General features: G+C 38.8%; 2 protein-coding genes across 2 annotated transcripts; both read right to left on the bottom strand.

The window, feature by feature from the left end:
• Nucleotides 1-1,017: 1,017 nt before the first annotated feature.
• LOC143881356 (uncharacterized) lies at nt 1,018-8,457 on the bottom strand. The gene is made up of 4 exons (XM_077384376.1): nt 8,005-8,457; nt 6,691-6,882; nt 3,924-4,081; nt 1,018-1,303 (listed from the first exon to the last, which is right to left on the bottom strand). Exons 2-4 carry the CDS (start codon nt 6,866-6,868, stop codon nt 1,196-1,198), a joined length of 444 nt encoding a protein of 147 aa, XP_077240491.1. The 5' UTR covers nt 6,869-6,882; nt 8,005-8,457; the 3' UTR covers nt 1,018-1,195.
• A 3,455-nt stretch (nt 8,458-11,912) lies between these two features.
• LOC143881357 (putative receptor-like protein kinase At5g18500) lies at nt 11,913-22,260 on the bottom strand. The gene is made up of 8 exons (XM_077384377.1): nt 21,533-22,260; nt 18,535-19,224; nt 17,938-18,042; nt 17,483-17,605; nt 17,065-17,235; nt 16,775-16,904; nt 12,911-13,123; nt 11,913-12,355 (listed from the first exon to the last, which is right to left on the bottom strand). Exons 2-8 carry the CDS (start codon nt 19,203-19,205, stop codon nt 12,221-12,223), a joined length of 1,548 nt encoding a protein of 515 aa, XP_077240492.1. The 5' UTR covers nt 19,206-19,224; nt 21,533-22,260; the 3' UTR covers nt 11,913-12,220.
• Nucleotides 22,261-22,778: the final 518 nt, after the last annotated feature.

Below are 22,778 nucleotides of genomic sequence, written 5' to 3' on the forward strand. Positions count from 1 at the left end.
CAATTGGAAAAATAAAAAGAGAATATACAGGCTCCATTTCTTTCTGACTGTAAAAATGAAATGAACGTAAAATTTGTTTAATGTTGTAAAAATGAACATAAAATAAATTTTTGTTGTTGAAAATAACATAAAACAAATTTTACGTCCAAATTTTACGTCAAAAGAAACAGAGAACCATAGCAAATGAAAAGAAGAGGCCAAAGTAGACAGCTAGAATAGCTAATAGAAAATGCAATTTGTCCAAGGGAAGGGAACTCCCAAGTCTTCACGGACAAAGAACAACAATGTAACTTGAAAGAAACGTACCTACTTACTACTTATGTTCTCATCCTATTGCAATTCATTTTAGGGAAAACTACTAATAACCCCACAAATAAAACTTATCTACACAAATCACCCCAAAAATTTCTTAATTACCAATAGGACCTAAATAGATTTTAATTTTGCCTTTACCCATTTTACCCTTACAAATCCCTAAAATCTCTCCATCTCACTCACTCTGTCTCTCTAAAACCGCTCCATCCATCCCCCTCTTTAACTCATTAGTCCATCTCACACTCCCACCATACGGACCCCATAGAGATGTCCCTCTCTCTATTAGAGAAATTATATGGGATGGGCGGGCATGCACATGCAGACCATAAATACGATGGGCCCACATTTTTTTGGTGATCCAAGGAATTCATTTATTGGTCACGTGGATAGGATGTGCCTAGAAAAGAACCCCCACAGGATGATCCTAACCCTCCGATCCCCATTTTAAACCTAAACAAATCGGAGGGTTAAGATCATCCTATAGAGGAGATATTCTGGGCACTTACTATCCACGTCAGGGAACAACAAATGAATGGCTTAGATCACTAAAATAAAGTGGGCCCACTGTATTTACAGCAAATGAATGGCTTGGATCACCAAAAGAATGTGGACCCACTGTACTTTTTTGGGCTGCACGTTCATGTACGGCTAAAATTTCTCAATTGAGAAAGAATATTGAAAAACAAGATGGAAACCCTAAAATTGACAAGATAAAACAAAAACTACTTATGTAATTTTTCTTGGCATTTTGCGCAATTACCAATTCACAAGACTCAATACAGATAGAAAACTAGAATTTTTAGCACCCAAAATTATTATGATTAGAAAAAATGTAGCCAACAAGAAAAAAAAAGGGACAACCAATGTAAGTTGGAAAACGTCACAGGGCGTTGATCATCCTCTTCATCTCGGAAGATCTCCTAGGGTCAGGCTCATCAATTGCCCTCTCTGTGAGTACATGCTTGATCCGGCACATCGACTTCCTCACCTGAATCTCATAAAGAATGTAAGCAATAGAACATCACAAACAGGTTCCTACTGCCAATCTTCGCACAAATAGAAATACATTTACACGACAAACCTCTGTTACAACATAACACAGACTATGAAAGACAATATGGTGGGTTTGATAAAGATGGTGACAACATTATGTCATTTGACAAGTATACCTACTATTTTATCAGATACATGTTTATCTACCATTTTGTAGGGTCATAACTTACACCACTTTGTACCAAGATGCTTTTCATTAGCCAACCAATTTCAAACAAAAATGCTTTGCATTAAGTGAAGTACAAAAACAGACAACATTTAATGAACCTACAAGTGCACTTCCTGTAAAGAAGTTTAATGGCATTTATCAGATACATGTTTCTCTACGATTTTGTAGGGTCATAACTTACACCACTTTGCATCAAGATGCTTTTCATTAGCCAACAATTTCAAACAAAAATGCTTTGCATTAAGTGAAGTGCAAAAACAGACAACATTTAATGAATGTACAAGTGCACTTCCTGTAAAGAAGTTTAATGGCATTTCAATTATTTTTGTGTCATCCACGGCAGTTTGCCCAGAATCTGTGAAAAAGACCCCCCCCACCCAACTTGAAATTAATTAAAAATTAATGGTTTCGAATGAAGTGGTTGTTTTCTTTTACTGGAAAAAAATAAGAAGAAGAGGTGTTTTCAGCGGGCTTATCTTCCATTTTCAGGTTTAGAGGAAAACAAATAGAGATCATGACTAATTGTTCCATGGCTGGAAACAAATTGGGCTAATTAATAATTAAAAAAATAACAATAAGTTGCATCATATAAAAAAGGATAAGTTGCAGTAAATATTTAAATATTTATAAATACTACACTATCAAAAACTAAAAATATATTAAAAAATAAATGTTACCCCTGTCAAAATCATAGCCGTGTTGCTCGGAAGGAATTGTTCCTTGATTTCCTTCACAAGGTCCTCCCACGTTGTAATTTAAGGACTCATCGGAAGCTTCCTCTTCCTAGCTAGGTGTGAAACTTGCTTCAGAAGCTAAGTTCTTCTTGCTTCCCAAATTTAAGAGAAGTGTGTTTCCTACATGCTTTCTCTTAAAGAAGAGAAAACTTCTACTTAAGAATGCTCTTTTACTGGAATGCCGACACTTGGCTGTGCAACAATGGCAACCTCCACCCATTGAGTTGATAAAGTTAAACTTTGATGGGTCTACTCTTGGTAACCCCGGGCCGGCTGGCATTGGGTGGGTGTCAAGGGACTCCTCGGAGTAGGTTATATGGGCTTTCTCAGGACCTGGGGTGGCAGATGCCAGCGGAGCAGAGGTGAAGGCGGTTCACCAAGGTAGGAAAGAGATAGGTTGGATCGAATGATAGTTGAAGGAGACTCTCTCTATGTTATAAGGCGGCTCAAGGGTTCTTCGGTTGCCCCTTGGCAATTTGCTTGCTTTGTTGATGAGATAAAAGATAGACCACAAGGCTCCTCTCTCAATTTCTTACTTGTGAGAAGATCTACAAACGGGATTGCCGATAAGCTTGCTAGAGAGGGTATGAACAAGCAGGATCTTGAATTGTTTGATTTCTTACCCCCTTGACATGGCTTATGTTTGTTAGTGCTTCTATTATTCTTTTGTAGTCGTTCTCTTCGTACCGTTTGGGTGGACCTTCTCAGTCTTTCCCTTTTTAATGAAATCCTTTACCAATAATAAAAAAAAAAAGTGCTCTTTCGATAATGCCTGAGTGTATTTGAAAAAAAAAAGTGTATTTAGAACTTATAAACTCAGCTTAAGTTTTAAATAAAATATATAAGAATCATTTCAAAAAACGTAAACATTAAATTGATATGAATAAAATATGTAAAACTAGAAATCCCTAAAATATTGAATTTTAATCAGCAGTGAAGTCCTCTTTAGTATTTATAACCCTAGCTATGAAACATGTAAAACTATTAATCACCAAAATATGTAATTCTAATCAGCAGTGAAGTCCTTTTTACTACTTATAACCCTAGCCTATACTAACCCTTCCTCTCTAACTAACTGTAACCCTATCTATTTCTATATACTTCTTGTTTGCTTCCAACAAGGCTTATTACATGCTTTATGCTGACTTCCAATGAAGATTTTCACATGTTTCCTCTTCACTTTTCTTATAGTTCTTCGCTTACTACATTTTCTCTTTTCTAGACCCCTCGCTTCCCGCTTCCCATGTCACTTCTCCCACTCGCTTCCAAAAATTAAAGAGTTAATAGCTTGATCCCTTTGCTTAGATGATACGCTGATCATCTTATGCCCTTTCTTTTGACTTCTTCTCTGTCCCATGCCTGATTTAATCCAGCCCCTAATTTCTCAGTGATAGCATCAATAAACATATATCAAAATGACTGTATCAATAAAGGCCATTTTGAGTTTACAATCAGTTCAAATAGCAAGACCCTCATGCTAAAATATAATACAACATAAAGTGGCACTCATTTGCAACCTATTATTTTGATGGGTATAAAGCTTCACAGATGGATAAAATACAAACTTCGCACAATCAGACCAACGTGGAAGTTCGGGTTAGCAAGAATAAAATTTAGGCATCTACTATCAACCAAAAGAAGATAAAACAAACCTTGGGGATACGCTCTGGATTAGGGAATCTGAGGTTCTGTGCATGGAGCATTTGACGCTGAGTCATAAGCATGTTTTTCTCTTTTAAAAGGACATACCATAGCTTCTGAAGATCATCCCATGATTTAAGACGCAATTCGGAAGCCTTCCAACTTCTACCTGAACAAAGGAACAATATCCATGAAGAAGTGTCATTGTATTTCTCAGAGAATTGTAGGTGAATGCTATTCATGTATATGTGTCGTTCTTTCAGACTACATACTCTAGAAACAGTAAAAAACTCAAGCCAGTGTGGTTACTGGTGAGCAAAACTGCAGAACTTGCGAGCCATTGAATAAAACAAGTACCAAAACAAGTATCAGAAAAAGGGAAAATGAACGAAGTGTATATGCATAATTATCTGACTGTTTAGGAGTTAAGATCAAGCATTTAATCTAAGTGCCGGATTCATGGGCTTCATGCATTTTATATCACTCCAAAACCCACCAGAAATGCCAACTCATAACACAAAGTTTCTCCCAGACTGTTTGTGCTGCAGACATAACAATATAGAGAAATCCAGAGAACTCGGGCTAGCTAAGATATGTTACATTTGGTAATACTTTTAAAAGAGCAACCTTTTTATAATAGGACATTCAATATAAGTGCCAGATTCCACAGTGTCACTGTCTTCAAGCTGCATACATCTGAAAACAAGAGACAATTTTGTCCAAGTTCAACAAACCAATTTCCATGGTCTCTATCAAGTTACAAGTACATAGTAGGATCCTCATAAAATAGAATCTATAAGTTTTGGATTCCTAAAGAAAGCGGTAATAAGAGAGCCATTGTGGATTCATGAAGGACAATCAAAGTGGAGACAAACTGATGGAGCTATCTGAGCAGCCAATCCACATAAGACGCAGTGATGTATCTCTATGCATGTAAAATTGAAAAATGCATGCAACAAAAAGATTTATAGTAGGGAGTAGGGACAAGCACAATGGTAATCGCCAGCTGCCACAATCGATGAAGGCTAATAAAAAGAAAATGTAGCCTGTAGTGGGACTTCAAATCACAAAAGCAAATCATGAATGGGTCAAGGTAAAGCTAGAGTAATAGAACCCACTAAACATCCACCATCATTTTAGTACCTCCTGCTCAGTCATAACAAAAAAAAAAAGGGATCATGCCCATCTGGAGTTCCTCAAGAGCACAAAAAGTCAAAATTGATCCAATCTTCATTGAGAAGCTCAAGTGGCTCTAGAAGAACTTTCTTTGGAATGGTAAGGAAGAAAATAGGAGATATCACTTGGTCACTTGGGATCTGGTTTGCAATTCCAAAGTGAAGGACAGATGGAGACTGCTAGAATTGGAAGTCTAGTAGTGATGAATAATTTTTTACTTGGCAAGTGGTTGTGGGCATTCCAATGAGGAAGATTCCTAATTGTGGCGCATGGTGACAGCAGGAAAGTATGGCTTTGGGTGGGGGGGTGGTGGTCGTGCAAAAAAGTTAGACCGCAAGGTGTTATGCTGTGGAGAGATATCATCTGTACCTTTGACTCTTCTCAAAAAGGGATTCTTTTTAGAGTGGCAACAATGGATCAGACTAGAATCACACCATTGAATAAGATTAAATACAAGGTTTTACATTATGGTTTCGGTCGGCACGGAAACAGAAACATTTTGGTTTCGGTGGAAATCTTGTATGGGAACATGTGCAAATGATGAGATTTTAAGATGAAACTTTGGAAAATGCTAGAATAAACACAAATAGATACTTAGAACCATCACATAAGCAAGAAAGCCATCCATAATGGCTTAATCACATCAAACACCCAGTGACATGCGTTGTTGCACATGTCTGGAATAGTAAAGTTAATAATGAAGTACAAGAAAGTATAATGACTAGTCTCCCCTCCAAGGACCCCAACTCGATGTCAATACGATGTAAGTAGATTTACGATGTAAATCATAACACCCCAACTCCATTTTTTTGCCGTTCTGACCATTTCAGTTGAGTTTCGGAAATTTCGGTTGAATTTCAGGAATTTCGGTCGGAAATAATGGCGTACAAGGAATTCATGTAGATTTCGTTTTAGTGGGGATGGAAACGAAAACATTTTTGTCGTTTGGGGGAAATTTAAAATCATGATTAAATATACACATGATCATAGATACATATTCAAGCAGCACGTACGTACATTAAGTGTGCAATTTGTGTCATTGGTTGTGCACAAGCAAACATATTTCAATAAGAACAAGCACACGCTAGGGTCAATAGAAATTAGAATCACACCATTGCATAAGATTTTTTCCATCTAAATCATGCTACAATCACACCATTGTATAAGATTTGTTCCATCTAAAATCATGCATGCAACCTCCCTAGAACAGGATGATCTTCCATGAAGTAGTACCCATGGGAAGATCTGGGTCAGTTCTAGCGTACCCAAAACAGAAGCAGTCCACATTAATCTTAAATTACTTAAAATCAGAGATAGAGAGAGGGATTTTTGCATTGAAGTAACAGTGGGACATTCTTAATAAAGTTAAGATCAAAGACCAAAGAAATGCTAAAGCATGCCACATTATTGAAAATCTTGAAACAAAGTGAATCCTTACACAATAAAGTAAGAAACAAAGCCAGTTTCTCAGTGATCTCTAAACAGGTCGTAGATTGGTAGATTTCCATGACAAGATAGACAGCTTCATTGCGATGCTAGAAAATAATATAAATTTTCAATCCAGTGATAATCTACAACATAAGCAAGAGAGATTGTAAATACCATATACTACAGGTTTATCCTCTTCCTGACTTCTATCAGCCTCAAAAAACTCTTCAAGAGGGTTGTGCATGTTCCGAGTTGAAGCATTAGCAGCAGCAGCAGCAGCAGCAGTAGGAGAAGCTTCTGATCTGGCTGCAGCAAAGAGTGTCCTCCCAAAAAACCTTGATATAAACATCATGAAGCACCGGATTTCTGCAGCAAATTTTTTTCATAAAATACAATTCGCATCATTTAAACATGAGCATTACATTTATCAAAAAAATTAAAAATGCAAAGAGACAAATAGGTGGTAGGCATTTAGATTGTTCTGAACTCTCGTGATGACTTGTTAGGTACTTAACCAATAGGCCAAAAGCTCCAAAGCTGATGGAACACATTAGGCTAGGCCCTTTAAACCTGCCCCATACCAGGTTGGTTCCCACCTAGTCCAATACCTACGTCCCACTTGATGGCAGCTTTCACTCCGGCCTTATTTTTCAGGTAGCCCTTTCCATAGGTCGCCCCTTCCATGACTCGAATATGGGACGTGGTGGCTGCTATGATACCAAATGTGAGGTACCTAACCAATATGCCAAAAGCTCCAAAGCTGATGGAACACTAACGGATAGGCCCTTTAAACCTATCTCTTACCATAGCGGCTCACACCTAGCCCCATACCTAGGCATGCCCCCACTTAGAATCATAACATTCCACCACTCTTCCGCATCCGCCATCCTCATGGACCCACTATGTGACGGCTTTCACTCTATCATTTTTCCAAGCAGCTCTCTTCAGAGGCCTCCCCTTCTGTTACTCGAACATAGGATGTGGTGATTTGCTCTGATACCAAATGTTAGGTGCGTAACCAATACACCAAAAGCACTAGAGCTGATGCAATGTGTTAGGACATGCCCTTTGAACCAGTCCCAGACCATGCTGGGTCCCACTTAGTCTCATACCTAGGCAGGCCCCACCCACCCACTTAGGAACGTAACATGACTGGTGTGATTAAAAAGCATGAACATAGATTTTCTGGTTGATTAATCTAATCTGATGATACAACCCATAGCAGCATCAAATCCACCATACAATTGGAATTGCAATGTATAACTAGAACAGTAGATGTTCGAAAATGATCCATGTCCGAATCAAAAGAAACCCTACTTGTAAATAACTCCGACGAGTTTATGATTGAGCCGAAGGATCTTTGAACATTTATACGTAGATTCAAGGCTGATGCAAATCCATGGAAATGAAAAGATGAAGGCTGACGTGGTTGGATGGGATTTTACTTGGAAAATCAGAGAAAGAGAAGAGAAAGAAAAGGAGGATTACCTTCAGAAGCTTTCTCCCAGTTCTATGCTTCTTCCGAATATCAGTGTGAGGAGCCTCTGGGTGCAGCAGGAAAGAGAAGAAAGGATTAAGAGAGAGAGAGAGTCACTTTTTGAAGTAGGGCATGAGGGGGCTTAAAGCGATAGACTAGACCTGGCAAACAGGTGGTACGGGCCTGGTTTCACCCAACCCTTACAAGTCCGGGTCACAAATGAACAGAAATCTTACGGGTCATAAATGACCTGACCGGGACCCGTATGGGCCGGGTCAAGCCGAGGGTCACCCAGTTTTTATTTATTTATTTAATTCCCACACTATATGATGATCCAAACCGTCAAAATTGTTGGTATTCTTCCAATAATCTCGTGATCGATGAATAATGCGTCAGTAATCAAAGTTGTCGTGGGATTGTCAGCTTTTCACATGCCCGAACGTTCCTAGTTTTCAACATTGACGTGACACTTTGTCTTCTTCTATTAGTTTTCAAAGTGAACTTCTTTTACAGGATTCCTCTAGGCACCCACGGGTCCGCCCGGCCCGGCCAGTTTTGATGGGACACGTTCGGGCTGGGTCAAATTTCAACGGGTCACTAATTTAGTGACCAGACTCATAAATTACAAGCGGGCCGGATAGACCTACAGGTCCGGGTCACTTTTTGCCAGGTCTATGTAATACGGTAAGGCACTCGACTACTGAGTGGGTCCAAAACTTGGGTCTATCTCGCGTGGTAGGCTTCATCTTAGATCCCCAGAGATCGAAAAGCATCTTGATCGGATGATCTGAACTGTCAGATAAAGAGGCACATTCCAATGGAGGGATCCAACTTAAATCAAAAAGCATCTTGATTGGATGATGCTAACTGTCAGATCCAGATCGACCGAAAAGCATCTCGATGGATGAGCCTAACTGTAAGATCAAGAGGAGCATTCCCGCATGGCTGGCTCCATCTTAGGTCCTGGATTGATTGAAAATCATCTTGATCGGATGATCATAAATATCAAATCAATAGACACATTCTATCATGGTGGGCTCCATTCTGGGTAGACCTGGCAAAAAGTGAACAGGACCTGACCCTGCCTATAGTTTACAGGGTCCGGGTAGGGCTGCAAACGAGCCGAACTTTGGAGTGTTGATGCTCTGCTCTCCAAAATTCAAGAAAGCTCGAGCCCGGCTCGTCTCGGTTAGTAAGCGAACAAAAACCCAAATCAACATTATTCTCCTGATTCTAAACAATTTATTCACGAAAAAAAAAAAGCATGCCCAAATCATTTTTTGTTGAAATCATGCCCAAATCAGCAAGCTACTTTTGTGCCGTGGTAGAAATTATCATGAAAACCCTCTCCCTTCAATCAGATTCCCAAAACAAATATACCCAAATCATTTATTCATGAAAATCAGAAACCCTAAACATAGATATTTGAAAGAAATCAGAAACCCTAGAATTTTAAATCTCAAAAAAAAAAAAAAAAAAACCCTAAACCCTAGATCGTTGAAGCCCTTGAAAAGAAACCCTTAAATAGCTATAAAACAATGAAAAAAAAAAAAAAAAACCCTCAAGCCTAGCTTTTTTGGTAGATTTAGGGTTTCACCAAAAAAAAATAGAAAATACAACACTAAGCTGGAGTCCTTTGAATCGTTGAATGGAAGCTGATTGAGGGTATATGGCTTTTTCTTCGAAACCCTTGTTCTTTTTTTCAGACGGAAGGAATAACCTTTTGAAGTAAAAAATGCTTCTGGTTCGTTTGCACCAGGAGCACTACGAAAACCCTTATTTTTCTCCCTTGTGTTAATGGAAGGAACATGTCGAAAACCCATATTTTTGCCTTGCGTTAACATATCATGGCCCACACCTAATTAGCCAATGGGAAAGCGACTTTTGAACGCGAGCGCATATAGTATAGGTGCGCTCTAGCGCATAATCTTTTTCCTCATATATATAATCTGAGCTTTAAATCTCGGCTCGGCTTTTTGAACCGAACCTAAAAAATTCAGGAGCTTGTCCAAGACAAACTATACAAAGCTCGAGTTCGACTCGTTTATTTGACGAGCCTAATTTTTAGACTCAGGTTCTGCTCGTTTAGTAAACGAACGAGCCTAAGCCGAGCTTTTAATTAGATGAACCCAAACATGTTTGTGATCCAGCTCGATTCTATAGAGGTCTCCTTAAATAATAATATGCGATTCCTACATTGATTAGAGGGCTAGGATTATGGAAATGATTTTTTTGGCTCAACCTATTTACATTATTGTTCATCACATGGACGGCTTGGATCATCCTATTATAGTGTGGAAATAAAAACAGCATAAAAAAAAAAAACCGGGTGACCCGTAAAATTCCCGGTCATTTATGACCCAGCCCATAAGACCTGGACCCGTACGGGTTGGGTGAAACCCAGCCCGGCCCACCCGTTTGCCAGGTCTATCCATAAACATCCTGAAATTAGTCAAGGGAGATGATTGGGCAAAGGTGGATTCCACCTTTGATCGATCCATACCGTTCATTTGGTGGGTCCCACAATAGATCTGTCATGGCCTGAAATTCACACTAATTGGGTTATCCTAACCATCCAATCGAAATATGGAATTGGATGATAAGAAAAGCATACAAGCAACAGAGCATGAGATTTGAACCCATGAACATGTGTTTTAAACCTTTGGGAAGTCTAAGGTGGAGCGCACACCAGGTGGAAGGTTTTGGATCAATTAAAGATGGGACCCACCTGTGCAATTCAAATGTGACCCATTGGATCACTCCTCTTTACAAAAATTTCAACTGTTTGGTTAACTCATTTTACAAGGAAAAATCTTTCAATGGAAAATTTTATTTTTATGAAAAATATACTTTTCAGGGAAATTCTCTTCTGCACTCAAGTGGTTATGAACTTGTATATATAAACAGTAAGGCAGGCAACGGGGCGGGTCGGGATGGATGTTGGGGTCCCCGACCCCTTCCCCATGGAGGGAATTTCCCCCCTCCCCACCCTCTCCCTATTGCGGGGATGGTGGGGAATCCCCCTCCCCTCCCCTCATCCTTCAGGGACAAAATCTCTGCCCCGTCCCCCCCCCCCCCCCCCAACATCAGCACCTCTTTAGGCATTCCCCGCCCCCAACATCAGCACCTCTCCCCCCCCCCCCCCCCCCCCCCCCCCCCCAACATCAGCACCTCTTTAGGCATTCCCCGCCCCCAACATCAGCACCTCTTTAGGCATTGATACGCTACTGTTGGGTGTCCCTAATCAAAAGGCGTGGATATATCACTTCCCTTAGACACTGCTGATGGGTGTCCCTAATCTATGGATGTATCTCACCCTAATCCAACGAATAAAATTTAAACGAAAAACATATATTTACTGACCATGAGATGCATGAACATCAATGATACAAAAGAAGAGTTTCCAGTACAACAAAAAAGTTCAGATATAATGCAGTGCCGCATATTAAGCAAGTGACCAAGCTAAAAAGCCCTGAGATGATGTTGGTACTACCATGTTTTGATATCTTCGCCTAACTCATCTTGTCTAGTTGTCTAGTTGTCTACTTGTCTGTAAAGTTTTAATTTTTAATCAGACAGACTTTGTTTGTGCAATTATCAAAATATGGTGGTTCCAAAATCACTTGCCTAAAAGAAAGAAATGCAAATGTGAAAATGAAATGTTTAATATTATATTCCCAAGAAAGTTCTCACAAAAAACAAAACACTTAAAAATACTAAAATAAATGGTATTGATTAATGGGGACAGGGCGGGGCCACCTACATCCCCATCCCCTACTCGTCCCCTCACCGGGGAATCTTCTAAATCCCCCGTCCCTGCTCAAATTGGGAATCCCCGCCCCGGCAGATCCCCACTTTCACAGGTGAAATTGCCAGCCCCAAGCCCCAATAAACAGCTTCCTGACAAAATGCATTCAAATTTTCTTCAACTACAATCACAAAACAATCACTTTTTTCATAGCAGAGCATTTCAAGCAGCAACTGCTACAGAACTGTACACACAATGTTTCTAGTACTTCATGAACACAATACATGCACATAAACAATCTCCTCTCTACAAAAAAAAGGGAAAGAAAAAAGAAAAATAGGCGTCGCCCGGGCTATTTTCATCTGGATTTAGGCCTAAGTTTCCATGAGAGAACAACCTTAATGGCAGACCCAAGAAAGCGAAATGTCGAAAGAATGTAAGAAATGCACTTTAATTAATCTCCCACACATGGAAATGGCTCACTTGTTTGATGTTCTTCTGTCCCTTCGGCTATCCGACCTTGAATCGGGATTGTCACTTTTATCTGTGTCAGAGCTCTCCCTCTGGGATTCAATCTCCATGCTGCCTGCCTGAGTCTGCCGGTGCCTTCGGTCCTGTGAAATTTCAAATACTTTCAAATGGCTTCATGGCAAGTAATCATCAAAGCAGTGTTTCAAAACGCGGATGCGAATCAAAATGTGGCCAAAGAAAACCCTAGTTGACTCAAGAAACATGGCTGAGTACTCAATTGATGTGGCTGAGTACCCAGTTGACTTGGAGAAGTTGAAGGAGTTTTGATCGACTTTGAACGTCAAAACACAGACTTGACAAGAATGCAGCCAAGGTAAAAAGGAGTCAACTCGGGGGAGTCCACAATGACAAAGGGAAGTTTTGAAACTATGCATCAAAGGGTATATTGGGAGGGTGAGTATCACACATGCGTACGCGTGCGCACTTTTTTGGATAAGTGAAAAAATAATTGAAAATTTATTTTTCAATCACTTCACGATAAAGAGGGATAAAAGCTTGAGTCACTCTAAAAAATTTCATAGGTTTTGACCTAAGTTTTATTCATCAGATGGCCATGTATATCTTAGGGCGATTTCTTAGCGTCCAAGCTTAACTAAACCTACTGAAGTTGTATTGGATGAAAGGATCAGTATCCAAACCTCACGTGGTATGGGATATTCCTCTGATTCAAGCATTCGTGCTACTTGACCCATCTTTGGTCTCTTGTTTGAATCCGGATCAACACACCTCAAAGCAGTCAAAAGTGCTCGTTTAAGGGCTCTTGTTGATGGTCTTGTCTCAATATTAGGGTCTACGACTTCTTCGGAGCGTCTATTTCCAACCATCATTTTGAGCCAATCAACAAGATTTACCTGTAAGCATCACCATACGACATTTACAAGAGTAAGAGAACCGAATAACCAGGAAGTGTGGCAATGCATATTTGCGATGGGGAACAGAAAATAGATAAAAAGCAAAACAAATATTCTGAGGAAGCGGTTATCTGATAAAGCACAGGATGCCATGGAGTACCAACGAGTTCCTGAAAAACCACAAATATATGACTTTTTTCATAATATTGCAATTGTTTTGCGACATTTTGACAAGAGAACAAAAACCCGAAATTACCTTAGGATTTTAAAAAATATAGTGTCATTTGCAGTTTTTATTTTTTATGCCAAAAATATCACAGCTTCACGATATTTTTATTTTTCTAGTTTTTTCTTCAATTTATGTTTTTGAATATTTAATTTTCCTAGAACTATTCCTGATGTAAAACAGAAAATAACACAAAAATAAATAAAATATCCCATTACCTTTACCGAGAAATTATCGAGACAAATACTCATGACTATGTTGAAAGTTTCCGGCACATGATGAAATGCATATACCATACTAAGTATTGGAAACCTTGAGAGAACCACTTCATCCTTGATGGTTGAAGGGTAAAAGTCGTATAATACACAAATGGCAGCTAAGATCAAAAGATGGACAAAAAAGAGTGCAGAAAATAGAGGAATCGAAAAAGTTTGTAGGATGTGAAAGTTCAAGTTGAAACACCCCCCAGGGCCGGACCCAAATGAATTTCAGTGGAGCATTGAAAAGCAAACAAGGACTAACCACAACTCACATTCCCCTTGGGCTCTAAGCCATGTGTTCAATAAGATTTTTTTTATTTTACCTGATTGGTTTCAATGTTCTTAATATTCCTCATATTAATAGAAAAGCAAACTCGTGGATTGGTAGGGACTATATGCTTGTAGAAACTCTAGTTGTTTGAGTTTATCTCTTCAAGCAATACTTGGCAATGTTAGATTTGATAAAATTAGAAGAGAAGATTTTCAATAATCTTTGCTTAAATTACAATCAGCCTAATGAGTGTTTATATACAACACTCAAATGATAAACATAGAAAGATAAACATTGACTGTTGAAAGAGATAAAGATGAAAACATACCAATCTAACCTAATTACTAATTTAACATAGTTGCCTAATCTAGCTAGGTTACCTCATCACTTGCCTAATCTACCACTAAGATGATTCAACGGTTGATTCCAACCCAATCTAACGGTGAAATCTCACATATTCTAATAGTGAAATCTCACATCTCGCTCTACTCGATGTTGCCTCCACGTCCTCATTACGATCGGTTCACGTAGTTTTCTCATCTATTGCATCTACAATGGTTCAAAGCGACACGAGAGTGAAAGGTTTGATATAGGAAGAGAAGTTGGTAGCAACTTTCACCTCTCTCTTTTTTTCTTCTAATCAACAGTGCATCTTTCTTCAAGCATCCCTTTGTTCTTATTACCTAAACCGATGAGAAGAAAGACGAAGTTTTTTCCTAGAAGTTTCATCCTTGTTGACAATGACAATTATAAACAAACTCGCGACTATGACAGGGTGGTGCGCTCTGCTCTCTCACGACCCCTACTCTAATCAAAAGACTTAAGGCCCCTACTGAAGATTCCACAGGCAAGCACTGAAATGAGAAAGGCTTGTAGACTTGTGATGCAACACGACTTCGGTTCACACTAGAAAGTGCTTCGAAAGGTGTCAACAGGTACGAAGAGCCAGAGCCCAGCATGTTCACCCATTGGGCCGAGTGTTTGCCTGCTCCATAGTCTTCGCCTTCAGATAATAAAAAGTGTCAGCCCAAGGTCGCCAAATTACGACGAGAATTTTGCCTACAAGCAGTTCAACTTACTGATTTAATCAACCCTCTACAGCCAAGAATTATAATTGTAGCTTAGCTTTGCTAACTGAAGGGAATTTGTCTAAGGCTACGCATTAGAGCTAAGAATAAAAGGTATTGATATAGGAAAAGAAGTTGCTAGCAATTTGAACCTCTCTTTTTTTTTCAAATCGACAGTGCGTCTTTCTCTCATCTAGGTTTAAGTAATAAGAACAGAGGGATGCTTGAAGAAAGACGCATTGTAGATTAGAAGAAAAAAAAGAGAGAGGTGAAAGTTGCTCCAACTTCTCTTCCTATATCAATACCTTTTATTCGTGTGTCCCTTTGAACCATCGTAGATGCAATGGATGAGAAAACTATGTGAACCGATCGTAGCGAGGACGTGGAGGCAACATCGAGGAGAGCGAGATCGGAGCGTTATGATTGGGCAATGTGAGGACGTCATCGATCACCCGGGCGCGAAGATAGCAGAGAGCGACAACGATCTTGCCTACGCAATATTGTGAAAGGATGAAAAAAAGGTTTGGCAGAAAGTGGCCGTAGGGGCTAGCTTGGGTGTGTTGCTAGGTCTAATGAAGCCGGACGGACGACCGATCTGATTGGCCAGCCGCTGGTGCATGGCGTTCCTATAGTTGTGCTCAAGGCACGGTCAGATCAACCAGCTCTGATACCAAGATAAAATTAGGATTCTCACTAATCTTGGTTAGATTACAATGAGCCTAATGAGTTTATATAGAACACTCAAAGGATAAACATTGACTGTGAAAAGAGATAAAGACGGAAATATACTAATCTAACCTAATTACTAATTTAATCTAGTTGTCCAATCTAGCTAGGTTACCTCATTTAACCCACTTGCCTAATCTACCACTAAGATGATTCAACGGATGATTCCAGCCCAATCTAACAGTGAAATCTCACATGTTCTAACAAAATTTTTGTATCGTTTTTTCCTTCAGTAGGAGGAATGCTAGACTCACAGCCGCACTTCAAAAAAAAAAAGGGTAAAAGGACTCTGTCATTGCTATCATCCATTTATGCAGCCCTTCCATTGGTCAATATCCATTTAAGATGGCACAGAAAATTACAATCACAACTGCCATAAATCGATAATAGCAATGGGGGAGCCCTTTTACCCTTTTTTTTTGCAAGTGCACCTGTGAGTCTAGCATTCCTCCCTTCAGTAGATGCTTGATACATTAATTATTATACTGCAGCAGAAAAAAGAAAAGACAGATGAGGAGGAGGTTGAAAAAAATCAGATGGAAAGTTAAAAAAAGGTGGGTAGAACATCAGCAACAACCTTCCTCTAGGACTAAGGAAAATCTCCTAAAGCATAAAGCAGAAAATTTTGAGAACCTGTTGAAATAAAACATGGTACAAAGTTTAAATGTCCATTAAATGGAAGGAAAAGCAAAACCGGTGTCCTATTCTAGAAACTTTGATATCAGAGAAAGCTTACAGGAAATATGGAGGAGAAGAGAAAAGGGATCAAATTGCTTAATCAATCTGAAGTGAAACATGGAAACCCAACTTGCATGCATGGGTTCAATTATTATCAATGCCGAGTATGTATTCTACACAGGCGAAGGTTATACGAATTACTTGTGACTCCATTGTAATGAAAACTGGTTTGGGATTGGAAAATCATTATTAAGAAAAGAAAAGGAATCCAGAAAGGTCTAGAGTAATCATTTTTTACGCTCAAGGAAACTATGTAACTACTTAACGGCCAAGAACAGAAGCATCTACATTTAATTGTTGAATATAATAAAACACCATTTAGTCATCTCGTCAAACTCTACTAAGAATTCGGTCATTGCATACCTCGTGTTGAGGACGACTATAATCAACAGGATCCCTGCCGGTAATTGCCTCTAATAGAACAACCCCGAAGCTGTAAATATCACTTTTCTCATTCAAAAGGCCACTATTTGCATATTCCGGTGCCACATATCTGAACAATAGAAAGAAAAGGGAATATATCAAAACAATTGATAAATCAATTCTCACTGACAATCACAATGTCTAGATTGAGTCCAACTTCCACCAATTAATAGAAGAAAAAACAAATAAAGAAAAGAGGGAAACATGGTGCAAATTTAGAGGTAGATTACCCAAAAGTCCCCATAACTCGAGTTGTGATATGGCTTTTTCCAGCACCCAGCAGCTTAGCAAGTCCAAAATCGGACACCTTGGCATTGAAGTCGTCATCAATTAATATATTGCTGGATTTGATGTCACGGTGCACCACTTTTGGCTCAATTGCTTCATGCAAATAGGCAAGGCTGCAAAACATTTAGCATATTTTTAACAAAAATGCAGAATAAAATAAAAATTTAGGATCTGGAGAAACTATGAATTGACGAATGTGGCAGAGAAAGGAATCGATTATGCTTTGCTAAATTAGTTAACATAGAAAGACAATTTGGTATAACTTATTGAATATAATTTCCATAATCCTAAGAGCATAACCAAGGAGCATAAACTGAAAGAAAAGGATGTCAGGAATTCAGATTTTATTAACAGACTTACGCTTTAGCAGTGCCTAGGAGAACCTTGATACGAGCCTCCCAAGTAAGAAATCCCCGTTGACGCATAGCCCCATGAAGCCATTGCTCTAAATTTCCATTGTTAACGTACTCATAAACTAGCATCCTGTAAGTAATTTACATACAGTCAATGCTTTTTGACTCTCCACATACTGTCCATGCTAAGGCAAAGAAACCTGGTCACTCATCCCATCTTAAAATTTAAGGATTATAATAAACTCATTTTGTTCAGAAGACTCTATCTTGTACTACTAGAGCTTTTAAACAAATAACTGGCTGTGAATTACAAGAAACAGCCAACATTTTTCGAGCATTTATGGAATTAGGTGATGCATAGTAACAACACTAAGTTGAAGGACTCTGGTTGATGAGTTCATATGAAGAAATCCACAAACATTATCAGCAAAAGACTCCAACAAGAAATTAAGAAAAGAGTACCTGTGGGTGCCTTCCATGCAGTACCCAAGGAGTCGAACCAAATTTTTGTGGCGGACATGACCGATAGCTTCAACTTCCACTCTAAATTCCTTCTCGGCTTGGCCTCTGGTGAAAAGCAACCAAAGGTTCAGAGAAAATAGAAGTGAGATTGGCAGAAGCAAGAAGGAACATGCAGCAAAATGCAAACATTAAGGCTCTGTCTGGCAACCATGATTTTTTTTTCATGATAAATTAGTCTCTCAAGATGTGAGAGATGGGTAGGGTGGGTGGGAAAACGTGAGACTTGAGAGGACATGAATGATTAGAGGGTGAGAAGTGGATAAAAAACAACGAAAAAATCGATCATACTTTGTTTGGGCGGAGTTTTTGTTCCCATGTTTTTCAGGATTTTCTTACCCTCTCCTCACTCAGTCCCTCTTGTGTCTATCCCTTTCACTCTCCCTCACCATTGGATAAGCTAATTTTCCAGGAAAATTTTTTATGGTAGCCAAATATGGCATAAGAAAAAAAAATGCAGCATATAAATCCAAAAAGAAACAAGCATGCAAAAGTAACAGTTATATGGCAGTTACAAGGAACAAGTTCATGAGAACTTACAGATTGTTAAGGAGCTTTTTAACAGCTACAGGAGTTCCATTGATCAGATGGCCATGGTAAACAACTCCATAGCCACCCTCCCCAAGGATATTTTCCTTTGAAAATCGATTGGTTGCAAGTTCTAAGTCCCTCAACGTAAACCAATGACCCCAACCAAGGTGAGAGAATTCTGGAAGTCCTGTCAGAGGCGAAGGGGCAGTTACGGGACGCGAAGAAGATGGTCTATACACAGTAGCCGTCCCCGAACTTCCCTCTTCACCCGATTGGGAACCTCCATCCTTATCCACACTATGAAATGAACCCGACTGACTACTATTATCTTCATTTTTCATTTTACTCATCCCCAAATGGACCATAACCTTATCCGATTCTCTGTCGCTGGATTTGTCATGAATGGTGAGGAGAATCCCATCACGAGGAACAAAGTCATTGGATGATACTTGCTCTACCCTCACCTCTTTGATTTCCTTCGAAACTGATGGGATTTGGGTGAGAGGAAGATTCTCATATGCTCTTTTTGATTTTCTCCGAGCAGTAAGGAATATTGATAGCACACAAAGGATAAATATAATGAAGACTCCAACACCTATCCCAATCAAAACCCAGAGCTTAAGACCAAAAACACCTGTTCTTCTGGATAGTTGAGCATTAAGAGAGCTATCAGATGACATGTTTCTGTCCTTGAGATGCCTAAAACAAAAAAACACAAAAAAGGGGAACGTTGAAGTTTTTGAGTCCCACTAACTTTAAACAGGTAAAATTCATTGCTCTAAAGAGCACACAGTAAATATATATCAAAACAACACCACACATTTATAAATCCAACAAACCACCTTATATGCATATAGTGTTAACATCTGGAAAGCAAAACTATCAGGAAAGAATTCCGTGGTTTATGTAGTAACTATGGAATTTGCCCAGATTGTATTAGTAGGCAACTAGTAGAACTGGCTAACTGACCATGTATGACCATGGCAAAATTACAAATGAAATACAAGACAGTAAAGAAGCATCTTTCATTATAGCATCAAAATTTTAGATTCCTTTGAAACTTTGCTTGATTTGCATGTACTCAGTACTTTTTGTTTTTGAACTGGTCAAAAATTATTAGAGAAGAACACACACGACCGAGAGAGTCGATGCAAGAAAGAGTACAAGGAGAAAATAGAAAAAGACAGAAGACACCAGCACAAGGAAGCCTCCTGATATTGTTTTAAATTTCGGCTGAATTCCGAAATTTCGGATTTCGGCCGAAATTTGAAAAAGAAATCGGCTTAGGGACCGAAACCAAAACCGAAATTTAAATCCATGTCTCCTGATACTAAGGGGGAACAAAATCAAATATCTCTAAAGCCACACGGGACACTCCCTCCCAGGCCAACCGATCTGCTTCTCCGTTCTCCGATCCTGACATGATGGAATTGGACGGAGTGACCTCCCACTCGATCGAGGATATTGTCAATGAACTCTGAAAATCTCCAAGGAGGGGGAGATCTCCCTTCCAGCCACTTGATAACGTTTAGGGAATCTCCTTCCACAACAAGATTGTCCCTGCTAAAGCAAATCTCCTTCCAACGACGCCTAATATCTATGGCCGAGTATAAACTGAAACTAGGAAGAACTTTAGCCCAGGATATGACTAAAGATAAGATCCTTGAATAAGAAAAGCAAGCACTCAACTACATTCTTAAAAGTGTGTGCATTTCTTTCTTTCCAAAGGACCCAGATAAAGGCCATCAATACTATCTTCCAATGAATCCTTCCCTTGCTAGGCCATGGCATAAAAAAACAGCTGTCTAATAGATCCTTAAAGAAGTCCGGGAACACCCACAAATCCCGAACAAGTCTAGGATCCTGGCCAAACCTTCCCTGCGTACCTGCAATGAATGAACATACAATCCACAGATTCCGAACAAGTCTACTCAATGCTTTTTCATCATTTTCCGATAATACTGCTGTTAACATATGATTCTCAGCTCCAAATGCTCAAAGTCAACCTAAATCAGATCAATCTTCAGTCTCAACATAGCCGACCCCAACTAGTTTGGGACAAAGGCTTAGTTGAGTTGAGTATACATAGTTACTACTTGCTAGTACTACACACCTTGCACTCTTCTAGAAAGTGAGAGTTCACTCAAAAAAAAAACATCCTAACATGGCCACATTAAAAATCCCCCTCCCCCTCCGCCAGCCCGCCCACATTTTCCCTCTCAAATCCAACAAAGATGGGAACATGAACAACAATAATAGATGGAAGAAATAGAACACATTAAGAAAAAGCACTAAGCTCAGCTCAAAATAGACGGAGAATATACTATATTCTTCCACCCACAAACATAAACAAAATGAACCACTTCCAATGTCAGTAGAAAGAACACACTACAAGCAGAAGGAAAACGAAAAAACAAAAAAGACTATGTTCCTCAATTTCATTCTCAAACCAAGAACAGTTAAAATACCCAGTTCCAAACTTGAAAGAAAGAACAATATAAGAAATCATTATTGCTAGCAAAGATCAAAACAAAATCTAAAATATTCAATATCAGGAAATTCCTTCTCACACCAACAGAATAAGTAATGCACATTTCCAATCTCATTAATAAGAACAAAACCTAAAAACACAATAAAAGGAAAATTGTCACATTATTTCTATTTTCTTTCCCATAACCAGCATAAGCAAGAAGGCCAATTTCCCATCAGTAAGGCCCTGTTTGGATTGTACAATTTTTTTGGAAAGTATGGAAAAGAAAAAAAAATCCCAAATTTTCCTGCATTTCCATTGTTTGATTACACATGGAAAGAAAAAAGTAACTTGAATCCCCCCAGTTCAAGATTTATCTACAAGGACATTTAATTTCTAATGATATCCCTAAAATTTATCATTTGCCTCTAAATTATGAAAACAAAAAAAAAATACTAGGAAAAAAAAAGAGACAAGATAAAAAAAAAATGTTATTTTTCCTTCCTAATAGATTTATGAGTTATGTCTTTCTCATACCTTTGAAAATGATTCCCAAGAGCCTCAAAGCCCCAGATCTCTTAAATCCCTTTTCCTCCCCTAGAGAGAGAAAAAGAAAAAAAGAAACCCTAATCCAAGATTTCTGCTCAAGGAGAGTCAACCCAAGTTGAGATGAATCCAAACCAACCACATTCTCAAAATCACCAAAAAGCCCAAGTAGTTGGGGTGGATCCCTTTCTGGGTTGTTGTTGTAGGGCACATCTGTTATTGAATGTAAGCTCAAATTGACCTTTCTGACACCGTCCACAACCCTAGCCCCAAAAAAAAAATTCTTGAGGAATAGTACAAAGAATGCTGGGATTGGGGAGGGGAATTAGAACGGGTGGAATTATCAGTGGTAGGTGATGAGATGCCTTAGAAATAGTAAAAGAGAAGTATCTAAAATGGAAGGTTTTTGGGGTTCTTTTTGATTTTTTTATTTTATTTTATTTTATTTTTATGGTTTTAAGCTTTTGAATATTATCAGAAAATGGCTTTTTTTTCCTTTTTTTTTTACTTGGGTCAAACATAAAAGAAAATCAATGATGAAGATGAAAGACAGTAATCAGTGATTCAGGAGAATGTAATCTAATCGGTTGGAGGGTCAAAGAAAAGACTGGATATCAGATTTTTGAAATTACTGAAATAGACTACGTTTTTTTTCCTGGGAATTAAAAAGATTGTCCCGCCATTACTGTAAATCGATAATGGTGATAAAGGGTATTCAATCTGTAAAGTAGGGACCCAGACACCAGATCTCACTCACCTCTACTGAAATTCCCTGGTATGTTTCTCATATCCGCACGACCATGATAATTAGGCGAACTCTCAGTGGCTGTTGAGAGCTTTTCGACAAGTGTAATATCTGGTTAAATAATGTAAAACAAGTTGACTTCGCGCCATTATCACGATATGGTGTGCGGATGTGAGTAGAGTATTTTAACGGGAGATAAAAAAAAAAACGAGCCTCTAATACCAAGAATTGTTAAATAATCCTCTCATTTAATCATAATATATAGAAGACCCTCCTGTGATGAGAAGGCCAAAATACTCCTTATTTTTAGTCATTAATAATTTATTATTTTAAAAAATAAAGTAATTTTTAAGAAAAAACTATTTGTTGGGATTTGCTAGGCAATTTCGTGGAATCACATTTTGAGGATGACTTTTGCGAGAGGTAACAGCCACCTCAGGTGAATTAAGTGAATAAGACAATATTCTCGGAAAAGACGTGACATGCAAAAGC

Source organism: Tasmannia lanceolata, unplaced genomic scaffold (genome assembly GCF_043159265.1).
Source record: "Tasmannia lanceolata isolate RefF3 unplaced genomic scaffold, GAP_Taslan_0.1 ptg000007l, whole genome shotgun sequence".
In the NCBI taxonomy this organism is placed as follows: domain Eukaryota; kingdom Viridiplantae; phylum Streptophyta; class Magnoliopsida; order Canellales; family Winteraceae; genus Tasmannia; species Tasmannia lanceolata.

Excerpts from the sequence above, each read along its gene's own strand:
- LOC143881356 (XM_077384376.1), bottom strand. The coding sequence starts at position 6,868 with ATGATGTTTATATCAAGGTTTTTTGGGAGGACACTCTTTGCTGCAGCC. Across the intron at positions 4,082-6,690 it reads GGATAAACCTGTAGTATATG|GTAGAAGTTGGAAGGCTTCC; the intron begins GTATTTACAATC and ends TCCTTTGTTCAG. Across the intron at positions 1,304-3,923 it reads ATCCAGAGCGTATCCCCAAG|GTGAGGAAGTCGATGTGCCG; the intron begins GTTTGTTTTATC and ends TATGAGATTCAG.
- LOC143881357 (XM_077384377.1), bottom strand. The coding sequence starts at position 19,205 with ATGTCATCTGATAGCTCTCTTAATGCTCAACTATCCAGAAGAACAGGT. Across the intron at positions 13,124-16,774 it reads ATAGTCGTCCTCAACACGAG|GTAAATCTTGTTGATTGGCT; the intron begins GTATGCAATGAC and ends TGATGCTTACAG. Across the intron at positions 12,356-12,910 it reads AATATCCCATACCACGTGAG|GACCGAAGGCACCGGCAGAC; the intron begins GTTTGGATACTG and ends GAAATTTCACAG.